Source organism: Coregonus clupeaformis, unplaced genomic scaffold, assembly GCF_020615455.1.
Source record: "Coregonus clupeaformis isolate EN_2021a unplaced genomic scaffold, ASM2061545v1 scaf0226, whole genome shotgun sequence".
NCBI classification, from domain to species: Eukaryota; Metazoa; Chordata; class Actinopteri; order Salmoniformes; family Salmonidae; genus Coregonus; species Coregonus clupeaformis.
Window position 1 is genome coordinate 50,107 of NW_025533681.1, and position 16,256 is coordinate 66,362.

General features: G+C 40.5%; 1 protein-coding gene across 2 annotated transcripts in view; it reads right to left on the reverse strand.

Moving 5' to 3' along the window:
* Positions 1-6,667: 6,667 nt before the first annotated feature.
* The window catches only part of LOC123484198 (kinesin light chain 1-like), a 34,328-nt gene continuing 24,739 nt past the window's right edge, over positions 6,668-16,256 (reverse strand). Inside the window, exons 13-16 of one of the 2 annotated variants that reach the window (XM_045214258.1) lie at positions 15,913-16,029; positions 10,031-10,155; positions 7,991-8,054; positions 6,668-7,475 (exon numbers count right to left, since the gene is read on the reverse strand). In XM_045214258.1, the coding sequence (XP_045070193.1) occupies positions 7,392-7,475; positions 7,991-8,054; positions 10,031-10,155; positions 15,913-16,029 (390 nt within the window). In that variant the 3' untranslated portion in view covers positions 6,668-7,391. Of the gene's footprint in view, positions 7,476-7,990; positions 8,055-10,030; positions 10,156-11,067; positions 13,820-15,912; positions 16,030-16,256 lie in introns of those variants that run through there. The other variant, XM_045214259.1, reaches the window with a different exon arrangement.

Genomic DNA, 16,256 nt, shown 5'->3' on the forward strand with positions numbered 1-16,256 from the left:
ACTGGATTTCTGACCCTAGTAATTGTGTTTTTGCTGTTAATGTGTTGTGCTGCTTGCATCGTCCCTTGTCTCAGGAGGTCAGTGGTAGGAGTGGTGCAGGCGTCAGGTATGATGCTGTTGTTACCGGCCCAGGATGATGCAGGTGACTCTGCTACTGACTCTGAGACCAAGCTGGATGATCCATGTTTTGCCTAGTAAAATACATACACGCATTTATTTTCAGTTCTTGCTCATTTATTACCTTACGTTTTTTACTAACCACTGTGATTGTTTATTCTTCCTGATGTGAAGGTAAAGGATTCCTGGGTGGCTGGTAGCCAACTCAGTACATGTTAGGTGTAGGGGAGGAATAGAGGGTTAAAATTATTATTTTTATTTTCTATTAACATTAAATGTTGTGATTTAATTTCCATATCCTGTTATTCTTAAGGGTGATTATACTCTGTTTAGAGTGACACCATAAAATTGTTGGGTTTTATTTTTTGGATCTGTATGTGATGAATAGCTTGGAAGGAATGCATTAATGAGGAGCACTGTACTGATATGGATTGTTTCACATAACAGGCTGATAAGAACACTCTCTCTTTGTTGTCTGTGAAACAGTCCTTGAACATGGGTACATGGAGTACAGTTTTTGGGGGGCTCGTCCTTTTGGGTGCTGACTGTTGTACTATTAATAAAAACGTCGATAGAATTAACTGCATACATTAATGTTAAAATTAGGCAATTGGACACAACAAGGTTTTGAGGCGGTGCATGGCCAGTTGGCTGCAACCTCTCTCATGGCTTTCCAAAATCGTATTGCTGTCGACATGCTCCTGGCTGAAAAAGGAGGAGTATGTGCTATGTTTGGTGAACAATGTTGTACCTTTATTCCCAACAATACAGCCACAGATGGCAGTTTGATAATTGCCCTGGAAGGGTTACGAACTCTTAATGGTAAGATGAAGAGCCACTCAGGGGTGGACAGTTCAATGTGGGACTCTTGGATGGATGCGTTTGGTAAATATAAAACGCTTGTTTCTTCTATACTTGTATCCATCTCAATTTTGCTGCAATTCTAGTGCTTTGTGGATGCTGTTGCATTCCATGCATACGGACGCTGACAACCAGGATTATAACCACCGCTATTGATCCACATCCTGCAGATAACGGTCAGATGTTTCCTTTGCTTGCTATTGACGATGCTGACCAAGGATATCTGGATGATGAATAGCATTTAAGCTTTTGTCACGTCTCTTGTGAGACGTGAAGAGGGGGAATGTAAAACTTTATCTTCTGATAAAGTTTTCCCTATTTTGCCAATTGCAGCATTTAAGCTTTTTGTCACGTCTCTTGTGAGACGTGAAGAGGGGGAATTAAAACTTTATCTTCTGATAAAGTTTCCCTATTTTGCCAAATTGCAGCATTTCAGCTTTATGTCACGTCTCTTGTGAGACGTGAGGAGGGGGGAATCAAAACTTTATCTTCTGATAAAGTTTTCCTATTTTGCCAATTACACTGTTAGCTTGTGTCACGTCTTAAGTTTTCCTTCTTTACTGTTACTTGGTCACGTCTCTGGGGAGACGTGAAGAGAGGGATTTGTCGTAGTAAATATATAATGTTATAGCTTGGTCTGACTAAAATCTTGTGCATGACCCATCTTGTGTTGGGCCTTTGTATTTAATACAATGCACAAAGACTTCTATCTTGTCGGCCTTATCAGCAGGTGGCTATGGACAACACCCACGCCATAGGTCTCTCAGTTCTCCCAACTCACGACTTCTTGCTCTGAGGACATACACACACACACCCCCACACACACACACATATACACACACACACACACACACACACATCATCATTGTTAAACATACACACACATACACACACACACACACACACACACACACATACACACACGCACACACACACACATCATCATTGTTAAACATACACACACATACACACACACACACACACACACACACACACACACACACATACACACACGCACACACACACACACACACATCATCATTGTTAAGCACACACACACACAAAAACCCCCTTCTCTTAGGCTGAACATCTGAAGACAGAGAACCCGACTCAGAGCCAATGCAATGGAGGTGACCTCGACCAACTCATCAGGACCAATCAGAAGATCAGAACTACTAGAATCAACCTACTTTATTTTATTGTATAAAATGTCAGCACACAATGTTTAGGGGCTCGCTCTCAGATATCTCCCTACGAGGTTGACGAACGGGTCCGTGCACGCGATTTACAGATATCTTTACCTCTGAATAAACTGCCTTATATTATACAATTATCCACCTTGTCCGAAAGTCTCTACTTGGTCTCCGTTCTCCAGTAAACTTGTGATCATCAACAGTAGCTAGTGGCTGTCCTAAAAGTCGCTAAATGACGTCATCACGTAATTTGCATAATTGTGATGGACGCTGTAGGAGAGAGGAATAACGTTGTGGGAGAGTAAAAAACACCCTACATTTACATCCCGCCCTGAATGTAAGCCAGGGCGGGATCAGCCAGCGGCGGCTTCCCGCATGCGCGATTCATTTGCAGTCTGGACACGGAGGGGTGAACATATCCTGCTCTGACTGCAGCTGGGAGGGACTGCTGCGCGAGGACTGGACCGCCTGTGAGTGCTTTGGGACGGGGGTAACAAAGCACCCCCTGCTTGTTGAGAAGAGTAAGAACGATACGTGCTTTCACGTCAGTCTCCAAAAGTCTCCAATAACACCAGAAAAAGTAGCTAGATTTGTCGCTAGTCGCTTTTTTGAAAATGTGTCGCTAGAGGGGTCTGAAAACTCGCTAAATATAGCGACAAAGTCGCTAAATTGGCAACACTGGTGGGGTGAAACAGCTGCGGGCAAGGTTCTGACAGATGGGTGTGTCTTGATGGTGGCAAGGACAGCCCCAAGCCAACTGAAGTTTTGCTTCTGTCATGCCCACCAGCATTTCTTGAGGAGCATGCCAAAAAATAAATCTAAATTAGCGGGTGCAGTTCCCCTTTAAATATAGCCGTCCCTGCACAATAGCTTTCAACATACCAGTATTTGGTGTAAACTTTTTAAAGAAATGCTGGTATAAATAATACAATATAAGAGTAAAAGGTATGTCACATTATCCATGTATTTTTTCAAAGGTGGTTGCAATGTTGTGAAAAACAGTTGTACTGCACAAGTGCAAAAAAAAAATCGATTTGCAGGGGGACTCTTATATAAAAAAAAGAAAAAAAATCATGCTGCCAGCATAATATCCTGCTGCTATGAGAACGGTACGCAATGCACGATAGGAAGCTGGGGTGTCACGTGTGGATGTCCTTGGAAAACAAAAAAAGTGATACATCAAACCGACGACGGTGTGTATGACAATTAATTTTATATATTGGGTTTATATACATCATTTGTATATCAGCCACCAATGTTCCATGAAACGATGCTCACCGTTGACTATACTTGACTCTTAAAATTATACTTTATCATTAAGGCTTGGTTGCTCCTCCTCAGATTCTATTTTGTTCATTCCATTCTATTCTATTCTGTTCCATTCCATTTCCATTATTAGAAAAGCAATAACCCTTGATAAGTTAAATAGTTTGATCAATTTTCTCAAGACAACTGCTGATGACTTGCTATGATTACCCAGCAGTGACATGACTGTTTGTTGTTGCAGTTATGCATAGGCATACAGCGTTGTGCCTACATTATGTCCACAGTCATCAAAGACTATCAAAAGGTTAGTAAAAACAATCAATACCAGGACATTATATTAATTTACATTCAATGAAGGAATTCTGACTGAAAATGATTGCTTGAGATGAATAATATCATAACCTGAGAATGGTAAACAATTTCACACCACTAAGAGACCCTTTAAATGTGAAGTAATATGACTATGAAAAACCTGATCTACAGATATACAGATATGCTATATATGTGTTGATATACAGTGCCCTCCACAATTATCGGCACCCCTGTTTAAGATGTGGTCGAGGACTTCCTAAAATTCTCCTTTTTTTTTAAACAACATAGAACCCAAATGCAAAAAAAGAGAAAAATCCAACCTTTTATTTAAGTACATTACTTTGGTGGTAAAAAAAAAAATCACACATTTAGAAAAAAAAAAAACTTGAAATCATGTGTCCCACAATTATTGGCACCCCTAACAATTCCGCTGAAAATTTTAATTGATTTTTTAAAAAATATATTTTTCTGTAGTTGCTAAAGTTGGTCAGGGTATCTAGGAACTTTTAATTAGTAATTCATGACTTCCTGTTTCCCTGGGGTATAAATATGACGTGACACAGAGGCCTAATTCTCTTACCCATTTGTCAACATGGCAAAGACAAGAGAACACACCATTCAAGTAAGGCAGATTTGTGTCGACCTTCATAAGTCAGGCAATGGCTACAAGAAAATAGCCACTCGCCTTAACTTGCCCGTATCTACAGTCAGAGGAATCATTAAGAAGTTTAAAACAACTGGAACAGTGACAAACAAGGCTGGAAGAGGTCCCAAGTTTATCTTGCCACAACGCACAGTGAGGAGGATGGTAAGAGAAGTAAAAAAGTCCTAAGCTCACTGTCACAGAATTGCATCAAAGAGTGGCATCTTGGGGTCACAAAGTCTCCAAAACAACCATCAGACGCTCTCTACATGCCAACAAGCTGTTTGGGAGGCATGCAAGGGAAAAGCCTTTTCTCACTAACACTCACAAACGTAAATGTCTGGAGTTTGCTAAGCGGCACTGGGACTTCAACTGGGATCGTGTGCTTTGGTCAGATGAGACTAAGATTGAGCTTTTGGCAACAAACACTCTAAGTGGGTCTGGCGTAAAACAAAAGATGAGTATGCCGAAAAGCACCTCATGCCCACCGTGAAGTATGGTGGAGGATCTGTGATGCTGTGGGCCTGTTTCTCTTCCAAAGGCCCTGGGAACCTTGTTAGGGTGCATGGCATTATGAACGCTTTGAACTACCAGGACATTTTAAATAAAAACCTGATGGCCTCTGCCAGAAAGCTGAAGATGGGTCGTCATTGGGTCTTTCAGCAGGATAATGATCCAAAACATGTGGCAAAATCTACACAAAAATTGTTCAGCAGTCACAAACTCAAGGTCCTCCCATGGCCATCTCAGTCCCCAGACCTCAACCCAATCGAAAACCTGTGGGGCGAGCTAAAGAGGAGAGTGCATAAGAGAGGACCCAGGACACTGGATGATCTAGAAAGATTGTGCAAAGAAGAATGGTCAAAGATCCCTCTCTGTGTTCTCCAATGTTGTGAAATGTTATAGGAGGAGATTAAGTGCTGTCTTGTTGGCAAAAGGGGGTTGTACAAAGTATTAACATCAGGGGTGCCAATAATTGTGGGACACATGATTTCAAGTTTAATTTTTTTTAAATGTGTGATTTTTTTTTTTTACACCAAAGTAATGTACTTAAATAAAAGGTTGGATTTTTCTCTTTTTTTGCATTTGGGTTCTATGTTGTTTAAAAAAAAGGAGAATTTTTGGAAGTCCTCGACCACATCTTAAACAGGGGTGCCGATAATTGTGGAGGGCACTGTATATCAACACATATATAGCACCGGAGTGATACATTTTAAATCTTACAATTATATATTAATCATATTAAAAAACATTCACAATTCAAGCTTAATTATATTGTTAGCTCAATACTATATTCATATGATGGATTAATACAAACTCAATAAAATGTTACCAATCATTATATTTATGCAGAATCATTTTTCAATATATAATGTAATATATGTGCTACAACTGGTAAATAGATCTTTCATGGCTGAATGAAAACAATTGTCTTACTTTTGGTATCTCTCCAGCAACGTTCTTAGGGAGGAAAAGCCATAGAGAAAATTAGCATTCACTTTTCAACATTGGAACATTTTGACATCCATACAAAGTTAGCCTTAGCCTGTGCCTGTCTGTTTGTTCTATAATGCCAACTTAGCTTGTCACTTATTATCATGCCAAACAATTTTGCTGTGAGGCTAGACTGTTGTCTTGATAATGAGCAATGGAGTGGTCATGAGCACAAACAGATCAGAGACCAGGCTAGATATGGCTTAGCTACACTCTTAGAAAAAAAGGGGCTATCTAGAACTTAAAAGGGTTCTTTGGCTGTCCTGATAGGAGAAACCTTTCAAGAACCCTTTTTGGTTCCAAGTAGAACCCTTTTGAGTTCCATGTAAAACCCTTTACACAGAGGGTTCTACATGGAACCCAAAATAGTTATACCAGGAACCAAACAGGGTTATTCTATGGGGACACCTGAAGAACCCTTTAGGAACCTTTTTTTCTACGAGTGTATTGCATGAATTGGAACTAAGATACAGCATTGGAAAGTATAGCTTTCAGAAACATTAGATCCCTGACCCTGAGATAAATAATTACTGTATTAGGTTCTTATACAGTGCCTGAAGAAACAAAATAACCTGGTCAGTATGTGGTTACCATCTAACCTAAAATGATAATTACATCATGACATTTGTCCTTTACTGAGTAAGTACTTAGATTAAGGTTAATTTCAGTAGCTGCACTTTCCCCCAGAGTTATTGGTGCTCATATTGCTCCTTTACTTGAAAATCTCTGAGGAACACCCTAATTAATGAACATGGTCAAAAAAGAAGTAATTTGGAACAAGTTAACAGGGGTCCTAGCACCACTTTAATTGTTTTACACTCAACAATGCTAAAGGCTAAGCTGTAGTAGCTATATAAACAAGAAATCTCTGGTTCCATCAACTATTTTCTTCACATACATTTTTATTAGGTGAAGTACCCCTTTAAATCTCAGATATATTAATGATTACCATCTTCATGACTTAATTACTATTTAACAACAGTACCGAGTATCTTCATGGTTATGGAAAGTGGGAGAAAACACTGTAAAAAGAAGTGTAACGGCTAAATTGGACAGCTCTTGAAAATAATAATCCTCTCTGATTTGGGAAGAGTACTGCCCCACCATGCTTTCGGAAGCTGCAGATATAGTGAATAATAGATCCAGGCTTGGTCTCCATGGGAAACGCGAAACACTATTGTCCACAATACACTGCCCTGAGTGTCTGATTGCACAGTGCACCTTAAGGGGATTTGTATCAAACTAGGCCAAGCAGTAAGGATTTTCGCTGTCTGATCTCACAATATATCAATTACATTAAAACCAAGCACATTTGTACAATATATTTTTTGTATTCTACAGAAAGTCTACACAATTAATACAATGTCTAGAAAGCAGCAATAACATTAAACAGTGTTTAAATGTAGGAATGGAAACTACAGAATTTAGGTTTAGAATGGCACAAGTGAAAATTAAACAACATCATATTTGGAAAAACTGTTGGGAGTGTGTGTGTGTGTGTGTGTTCAGTTTCCAGTTCCACTGTAGAGCTCAACAGTACTGGAACTCAGGTTCCTGCTCTGCCTTAGCCTCCTGCCACCTGCTGGACTCTGTAGAGAGAAAGAGAGAGACAGAGAGACAGGAGGAGGGAGAGAAGGAGACACAGAGAGAAAATGAAAGAAATACAGATTTAAAAAAAACATAAAAATACAAGGTCATGCTTTATCGCTAAATTTGTTTCTGAAGAGATAGAATGGCAGGGATGTTTTTAGAACCGGTATCTTGTTCCTAGATGAACTAAGCCGGCCGCGACCGGGAGACCCATGGGGTGGCGCACAATTGGCCCAGCGTTGTCCAGGGTAGGGGAGGGAAAGGCCGGCAGGGATGTAGCTCAGTTGGTAGAGCATGGCGTTTGCAATGCCAGGGTTGTGGGTTCGATTCCCACGGGGGGTATAAAAAATAATGTAAGTCGCTCTGGATAAGAGCGTCTGCTAAATGACTAAAATGTAAATGTAAAATGTCTAAGGTGAACAATCCAGCAGGCAGCTGATAAATTGCTACAAGGCCATAATGCAAACTAAGCAAGAAGTATGAATACCGGTATATCCACTAGGGGACGAGTTACCTGAAAGGAGTCATCGTCATCACTGCTCTTGTTCAAGTAGTTCAGAGAGGCAGCTCGTTTCATACTGCAAAGGAAAAACACATTTACATTAAATGTCTTATGCTTTGGCGAGTGTGTGTGTGTCTTTGTGTGTGTGAGGCCACTGAAGGGTACTGGACCTAGCATGAATAAAGGAGTTGTATCATGTTGTGTGAATTTGTTTGTCAAACGAATGTCACAACATTTTAATTTGTTTACACATTTTATTTTGTTTGATTATGATTTAGTAACACCGTTACTGAACATCTGCTCAGAATAGCATAGCTCCAGCATAGCTCCATGTGAGATTAATCATTATTATAACTGTAAATTTAAGACAATTTTCTTGTTATTTGTATTCAATTGAATCTTATACAGAAATGTTGGGTTGGTGATCCTAATAAAGTAGGACCACCAACCCAATAGCTAAAATAAAATAAAAAACACTGCAGCATTATCCTTAACCAAAAATGCAGTGTCAGACTATCTGCTGTAGTTGCAGAAACACAATTTTAAGAAAATTGTAGTGGAGAGGGGATAAATTTTTTTTGAGGTACCAAAATAATTTACAATGTGTGAATATTGTTTTAATGTCCATAATCTAAATATATATTTTTTAGGCCAGGGTATTTTGACACTATTGAGACAGCATGGAAATCAGATGGGGATACAGGCAGGTGGGAAACACATTGGGATAGGTGAACATGGGGATTGAACCCTGGTCTCCAGTGGGGAGATTTGTACATGTGACTTATGCCAGGAGTGTCACCACTCAACCATAGCACTGCACTTTAATGTCAATAATCAATTAACTATAATGGCTTGGTAGTATGAACACATAACTAAAGTTGGCAAATAATTAGTAGGAAACCACTTCATCATCATTATAATGGCTTCATATTTACTTTAGACAGATGGCTGTGTTGCCACATTAGCTAGCAACTATCGTCATAGAAACCTAGCAATTCTAATGTTAGCTAACTAAAATACAGCGGTTTTCATTCAATCTTAGCTAGCCAACATTATACTACATCTAAAGTAATTCTGATTTTGTCTAACTATTTGCTTACTTTAGAAATGTAATTGTATTTCCAGCCACTATAATGCACTGTAGAATAAATCTTCATCAGCGGAATGCATTGAGGTGAACTGTCAGTCGACCAATGCCATAACAACATTCAGTTACTGATTGGTTGTTGGAAATAACAAATATTTTCCATGACAACATAATGCAAAGAAGACGCACTAGGGGCTTTATCTTTCGTGTGGCGCAGCGTACATTAGTTGGCTAATTCGGCATGTAAACAGGCGCTCTGGCATTTACCATCCCTGCGCCTAACCCAACCTGGTCTCTGAGCATTTCGTATTATTCTTTACCTACATTTTCACACTGCAAACATTGAGCATGGAAATGAGCTTCCTCTATTATTTATTGTTCCTACAGTGAGGGTTCAACCAATGATGTACACAAACCCTGGGTTGCTGATGCTATGAAGCCACCGTTGATCTTTACAAGGGCCCCAGGACCAGTGGAGGCAAAATAACCCCATAACATAAAAGATCCACCACCATATTTTACAGTAGGTATGAGGTTCTTCTCTGCATATGCATCCGTTTTTCGACGCCAAACCCACCAGTGGTGTGCGTGGCCAAAGACCTCTATTTTCATGCCATCTGACCATAGCACCAGTTTCAATCCAAGTGCCAATGCCGTTTCGCAAACTCCCGGCGCTGCTATTGTCAGATGGGTCTTGGGTCCTTCGAAAGGTAAGTGGCTACGCCTCTTACGTGGGAGCACAGGCCAAATTTTCCCACCAAATCGTACCCAAACACTGTTATTCCAGCAGCTACCAGAGGCAACACTGGGGTCTGAGGTTATCATGTAATCTTCAAAGCATTTTATTCTCTGATCCTTGCAACTTTATTATGGCCATTTAGAGCTATCTGAATGAAACATTCTTACATAATGGGGTGTGAGGACTCACTAGGCACTGTGTGTTTGTGCATGTTTATAACTCTTACTGGAGGTTGCGTGGGTCGGGGGGACCGTTCCCCTGTAGTTTCTTCACCAGCATCTCGCTGCTTCGCCGTAGGACGTCCCGGAGCCTCCCCATCGATCCTGCTCTCCTCAGGACCCCACTGCCATCCTGAAAAAACACCAGGGTCAGGCAGTCCTGTAAACTCACGTCTCCCAAGCCATTCCTGAAAGACCCCAGGGGGTGTACACATTTTTATTCCAGTCCAGCCCAAACATACCTGATTGCTTTGACAAATTGTCTCCAAAGAGCATCAGCAATAAACTTCCTTTACAATACCCACTGTGTTTTTTGTGCTGGCCTAGAAAAAAAGCCTGCAGACCTTGTGGCTCTCCAGGGGTGTATCTCAACTAGTAGGTGGCTTACTCATACTCACCTTGTCTCCTTTCCTTCATCTGTACTGATGGGTTAGGGTTAGTACTGGACGATTAAAATCAAGTTCACAAATTGTTATCCACCCTTTGGTTTTTACTGTTCAGTATTTTTCAGACCAGTGCAAATGAAGGTGGCAGATGAGAAGAAGCTACCTAACCCTGTCCTCGCTAAGGCAGTCAAGGGCATTATTTCAAAATCAGTACTTCTCCAGTAGGGGGCAGGAGAGATAAGAATTGACAGTGTGTCGAAGATAATACATTTCAAACACAAAAATGCATGAATAGGATGAAGCTGTTGAAATGCTTTGCTTTGAGAAACTAGTCTTTGATGCCCTACCACCACTGAAGCAAACCTTCAGTCCTTAGGGACTTAAACTGACACTAAGCGCACACTTCGAAGGAGAATGTACAAGTGCACACTTCAGGTAGAAGGGGGTGAAATGTAATTGGATTAATCTGCAGCCTACTGTTGCGTACTACATTTTAGTATGACAGTGAAGCTATCATGCGCCAGAGCATCCGGGTAGTGAAACTAGGTCAATGGACTCCAGAGGGGGGAGAGAAAGAGTGTGTGGGAGAGAGCGAGAGCATATTGGATGTGCGGTTCTCCCTCAGGTTGGTTTACACAAGCATCCAGCCAAAGAAAAGCCCAAAATGAAAGTCTTTATTTTCAGTCGATGTCAAACAAAGTTAATTGACACATTCATCACAATGCAACAAAGCAAGGGTGTACGTAGGCCTACATAATGCCAAGACAGGAGTATCAGTAATGGAGAGCACAACGTTCTACAGACAGACCGATTAAAAAAAAAGTGTGACATAGCTAGATTGCTCCACTACATAGGCCTACCAGCCCGACAGCCAGTGTGTTTCAGAATTGGCTAGCTCCACTATTACTGCTTTGGCTCTACTATTACTGCTTTTCAGAATCGGTTAGCGACATTAGAGCCGTCTCTTTACACTGAGATACCAAAATGCCACAGTTACATGGAATTGCATTTTCATATGGTAACAATAGTGTAATTACTTTTAACTACACATTAACTATTTTAACTAATAGGCTCATAGTACCGCATCAGTTTTGGTAAAGCACATGCACTTTCTTTTAAACAATTATCTGTAAATGTACTATAATTGAGTATATACCTGCACTGATTGTGAAACAGTTCTTATATAATAGTTAAAGTGCTTATAGAGTAATAACTACACGGCATACAGGCAACTTCAATTTGGTGGTGTTGGCTAATGCTGAAACGACTGGCTAGCTAGAAGGTTAGTTACTAGTACTACACGTATTCAGACTAAAATACATCGTTCCCCTCGTTCTCTCTTTATACTAACTAAACTAAAGAGACTGAAACATGGGAAATAGAAAAGAAACTGGAGCAGTTATTAAGTAGTGGACATCCGTGAGTACATTTCAAGCTACAGTGTTGTTTGAAAAATCTTACAACTAACTTAAAATACCCAATCTAAAGCAGATCTTTAAGCTGCTATAAGCATGACAATGTCATCAGGAGCAATCCTAAAATCTGATGTCAATTTATAACGTATAGCTTATGAGCAGCCAGCCAGGTCACATGTCACTGTGTTCAAGGTAACTAAGTTGTTGGCTGACAAGGTAGCTAACATTTGTCGTTCCATGTGTGCCATGGCTATTCATAGAGGTGTCATAAACTAACATAAGCTGTTATGACTGCCTTACGTCATGACAGGGTAAAGTAGGCTTTTAAGATGAGGATAACAAAAGAGAGAGAGCTGTGTGAGGAACAACAAGAGGACCATCAAGCTAAAACCAAATAATGGACCTCACGAAATTTCACTCAAAATACAAAGTCAAATACAACGACTGTGCGGCTGTGTACATTAATTTGTGTGTTTCTGTGTCTCTGGTGTTTGTGTCCCTTTTCAATGGCTACTTCAATATATGAAACAAGATTATCTCTTGCTTGGAGCATAATTACAGAGAAAATCACATTTTTCAAGCCATGGCTTTGGAAAAGCAATTTGCACAATGCCATTCAATTCAAATACTTTGTTTGAACCTACATTTAGCAAGCTGTTCCTCTTTAAAAGTCAATACCATAATCAGGCACTGACACCACCATCATTCCTGATCCTATGGCTATATAATAATAATAATAATAATAATAATAATAATAATAATAATGGCTTAAAATATTAAGCAATTGCTTAGAGGGTCAATGCAAAGATAAATAAGCATTATGTTAACACTATGCTATTTAAGAAAATATTAAAACAAAAAAGTAAACAAAATAAAAACAATAAAACAGGAGACAGATACACTAATCTCAATAAAACACATAAGTAATCAATGTGTAAACTCAAAAGGTGCTTGTAAGTGGCGACGTGACTTGGACGTGACAATATTTTTTATTTTCTTACATCTGCTCCCATATAACATAATAGTACGCATAAATATTTTACAAGGGTCATGGTCACACTTAAAACAAGTTGCAAGTTAACAAAATAAATGAAAATAAAAGGCACCTAGGTAGTTCAATCCTGGTCAAATGTCAGGACAAAAAGCTGGCTGCAGCAAAATAAAACAACAGTACTGTAGCTAGCTGCTCTGCAGTGGCCAATACTGTTATAGCTGTAACAAAACAGGATAAAAATTCTGACTGGTCTCATTTGGTAGTGGACTAATAATTGATGCCATTACAACTGTGTGACTGTGCTTGGTGGAAATATGAAGATCAATTGAAAAGCAATCATATTTGCATACAAGGAGAACAGAAGAGAGGGAAAATCAAACAACCAATCCAAAAGCTTTGATAGTTAAGTTTCCAGTGTTCAATTGGCCTCTGGTGCCACTGTCCACCATCTCTTATTGGTTAGAATATCATACATAGTACAAGTGATGACACAGCAATGGAAAAGGGAGAGACAAAGAGGGGGAGAGATGGATAGAGGAAGAGAAAGATGATGTGATGCAGCATGATGAGAGAAATGAGAGGGCATGAACGAAATAGCAATATAGCGCGAGAGAGAGAGAAAATGCAAGAGGAAGAGGGTAAGAGATGAGGAGAAGCAGGGCAGAGTGTGGAAAATGCAGGAAGATAGAGAACGGAGAGAGAGAGAGAGAGAGAGAGAGAGAGAGAGAGAGAGAGAGAGAGAGAGAGAGAGAGAGAGAGAGAGAGAGAGAGAGAGAGAGAGAGAGAGAGAGAGAGAGAGAAAGGTGAAAGGGATAATCCGTTTTGGCCCAGAATTTGGAGTGGGGATGAAGGAGGTGTCCTCCATGAGAGATTAGAAGAGGCTTCACACAGAGGAAATGACAAGCAGCATCCATTTTGATTCGATTGGCGTGATTTGATTGGTTGGCTTGATTTGATTGGTTGAGGAGAGTGGCGGAGGAAGGTCATCCCGCTGATTTAGGCCTAATGAAGGAGAGAAAGAGAAGAGAAGGAGAACAAGAAGAAAAGTAGAGAGAAAGCGACAGAAAAAAAAGAGATTGAGGAGAGAGTGAGAACCAGAATGAGGAGAAAGTGAAAGATGCAGCAAGAAAGAGAAAGAAGAGACACACACAGGTAGAAAAACATGAGGTTAACACACCCTTCTAGAGAAGAATAAAGCAAGATTAAAATATCAAAGCTTAGAACATTAATTTATTACCAATATTAATAAATCAGTATCAAACATGACTGTACATTTGCACTTGTCATAGTGAATTAAAATGTAGAAGACAGACAGTGTAGGGCCACAAATTATTTACAATTATATCACAGTAATCATTTGAAAAGGTTTAGAGAAGACAAAGCTTTTGTAGTATTCACTAGGCTGCACTGAACGCATCATCGATGACTCAGCTAATGACATCATCAGTGTGAGCCGCAGTGGGACGCGAGGGGCACCTTGGCAGTCTGCTCACCCTGCAATGCAGTATGCACCTAGCCATCTACAGTAGGGACCAGGTCTGTGGAGAATCTGCTTTAAAACTGGTTAGAAACCATTATACACTGAGTATACCAAACACTAGGAACACCTAATATTGAACAGCCTCAATTCGTCGGGGTATGGACTCTACAAGGTGTCGAAAGCGTTCCAGAGGAATGCTGGCCCATGTTGACTCCAATGCTTCCCACAGTTGTGTCAAGTTGGCTGGATGTCCTTTGGATGGTGGACTATTCTTGGATACACACAGGAAAATGTTGAGCGTGAAAAACCCAGCAGCATTGCAGTTCTTGACACAACCTGTGCGCCTGGCACCTACTACCATACCCCGTTCAAAAGGCACTTACATTTTTTGTCTTGCCCATTCACCCTCTGAATGACACAATACATGCCTCAATTGTCTCAAGGCTTAAAAATCCCTCTTCAACCCGCCTCCTCCCCTTTATCGACACTGATTGAAGTCGATTTAACAAGTGACATCAATAAGGGATTATAGATTTCACCTCGATTCACCTAGTCAGTCTGTCATGTATACTTAGTGTATATTAAACCAAGTATAACATACAGAGACGTGATTAGAGGATATTCGTTATTTATTAATAAAATGTCTTCTGGATTGACAAGTTGCTGACAAAGAACCAAATCTATGTTAGAAATACACTACATGAACAAAAGTATGTGGACACCTACTCGTCAAACATCTCATTCCAAAATCATGGGCATTAATATGGAGTTGGTCCCCCCTTTGCTGCTATAACAGCCTCCACTCTTCTGGGAAGGCTTTCGACTAGATGTTGGAACATTGCCGCGGGGACTTGCTTCCATTCAGCCACAAGAGCATTAGTGAGGTCGGCACTGATGTTGGGCGATTAGGCCTGGCTCGCAGTCGGCGTTCCAATTCATCCCAAAGGTGTTCGATGGGGTTGAGGTCAGAGCCCTGTGCAGGCCATTCAAGTTCTTCCACACCGATCTCGACAAACCATTTCTGTATGGACCTCCCTTTGTGCATTGGGAATTGTCATGCTGAAACAGGAAAGGGCCTTCCCCAAACTTTTGCCACAAAGTTGGAAGCACAGAATCATCTAGAATGTCATTGTATGCTGTAGCGTTAAGATAGTGAGTGTTGCAACCGAGGACAGACGCTTCAGCACTTGGCGGTCCCGTTCTGTGAGCTTGTGTTGCCTACCACTTCGCGGCTGAGCCATTGTTGCTCCTAGAGGTTTCCACTTCAGAATAACAGCACTTACAGTTGAGCGGGGCAGCTCTAGCAGGGTAAAAATTTGACAAACTGACTTGTTGGAAAGGTGGCATCCTATGACGGTGCCACGTTGAAAGTCACTGAGCTCTTCAGTAAGGCCATTCTACTGCCAATGTTTGTCAATGGAGATAACATGACTGTTTGCTTGATTTTATACACCTGTCAGCAACGGGTGTAGCTGAAATAGCTGAATCCACTAATTTGAAGGGGTGTCCACATACTTTTGTATATATTGTGTATATTTTACACTACATTTGCACTCAATGCCTTCCTAAATAATATATGAAGGCTTAGGTGTGTCTGTCTGTGCAGTGCACTCACCCCATTCCAGTCCACGCTGCCGTCCTCCCCTGCTTCGGAGGCGCTCTCATATTTGACGCTGCTCAGACTCTCCCTGCTCCTCCTCCTGTCTCCGTCTCTCTGCAGCTCCACCACACCCTGAACAACACACACAAAACCTTTCAATATTGCTATATCATTTCACCATTTGTTCTTACATTATTATTGAAAGTAATTGGTGCAACTGATTGGTAAATCAGTAAACCATGCAGTCACTAAAACACACACTCAAGCAAAAAAGTCCATGAATATACTGATGTGCCTGAGATCAAAGGCAAGCAAGAAATAGGGAAATCCTAATACTCAATATGCAACAATAGATCTTC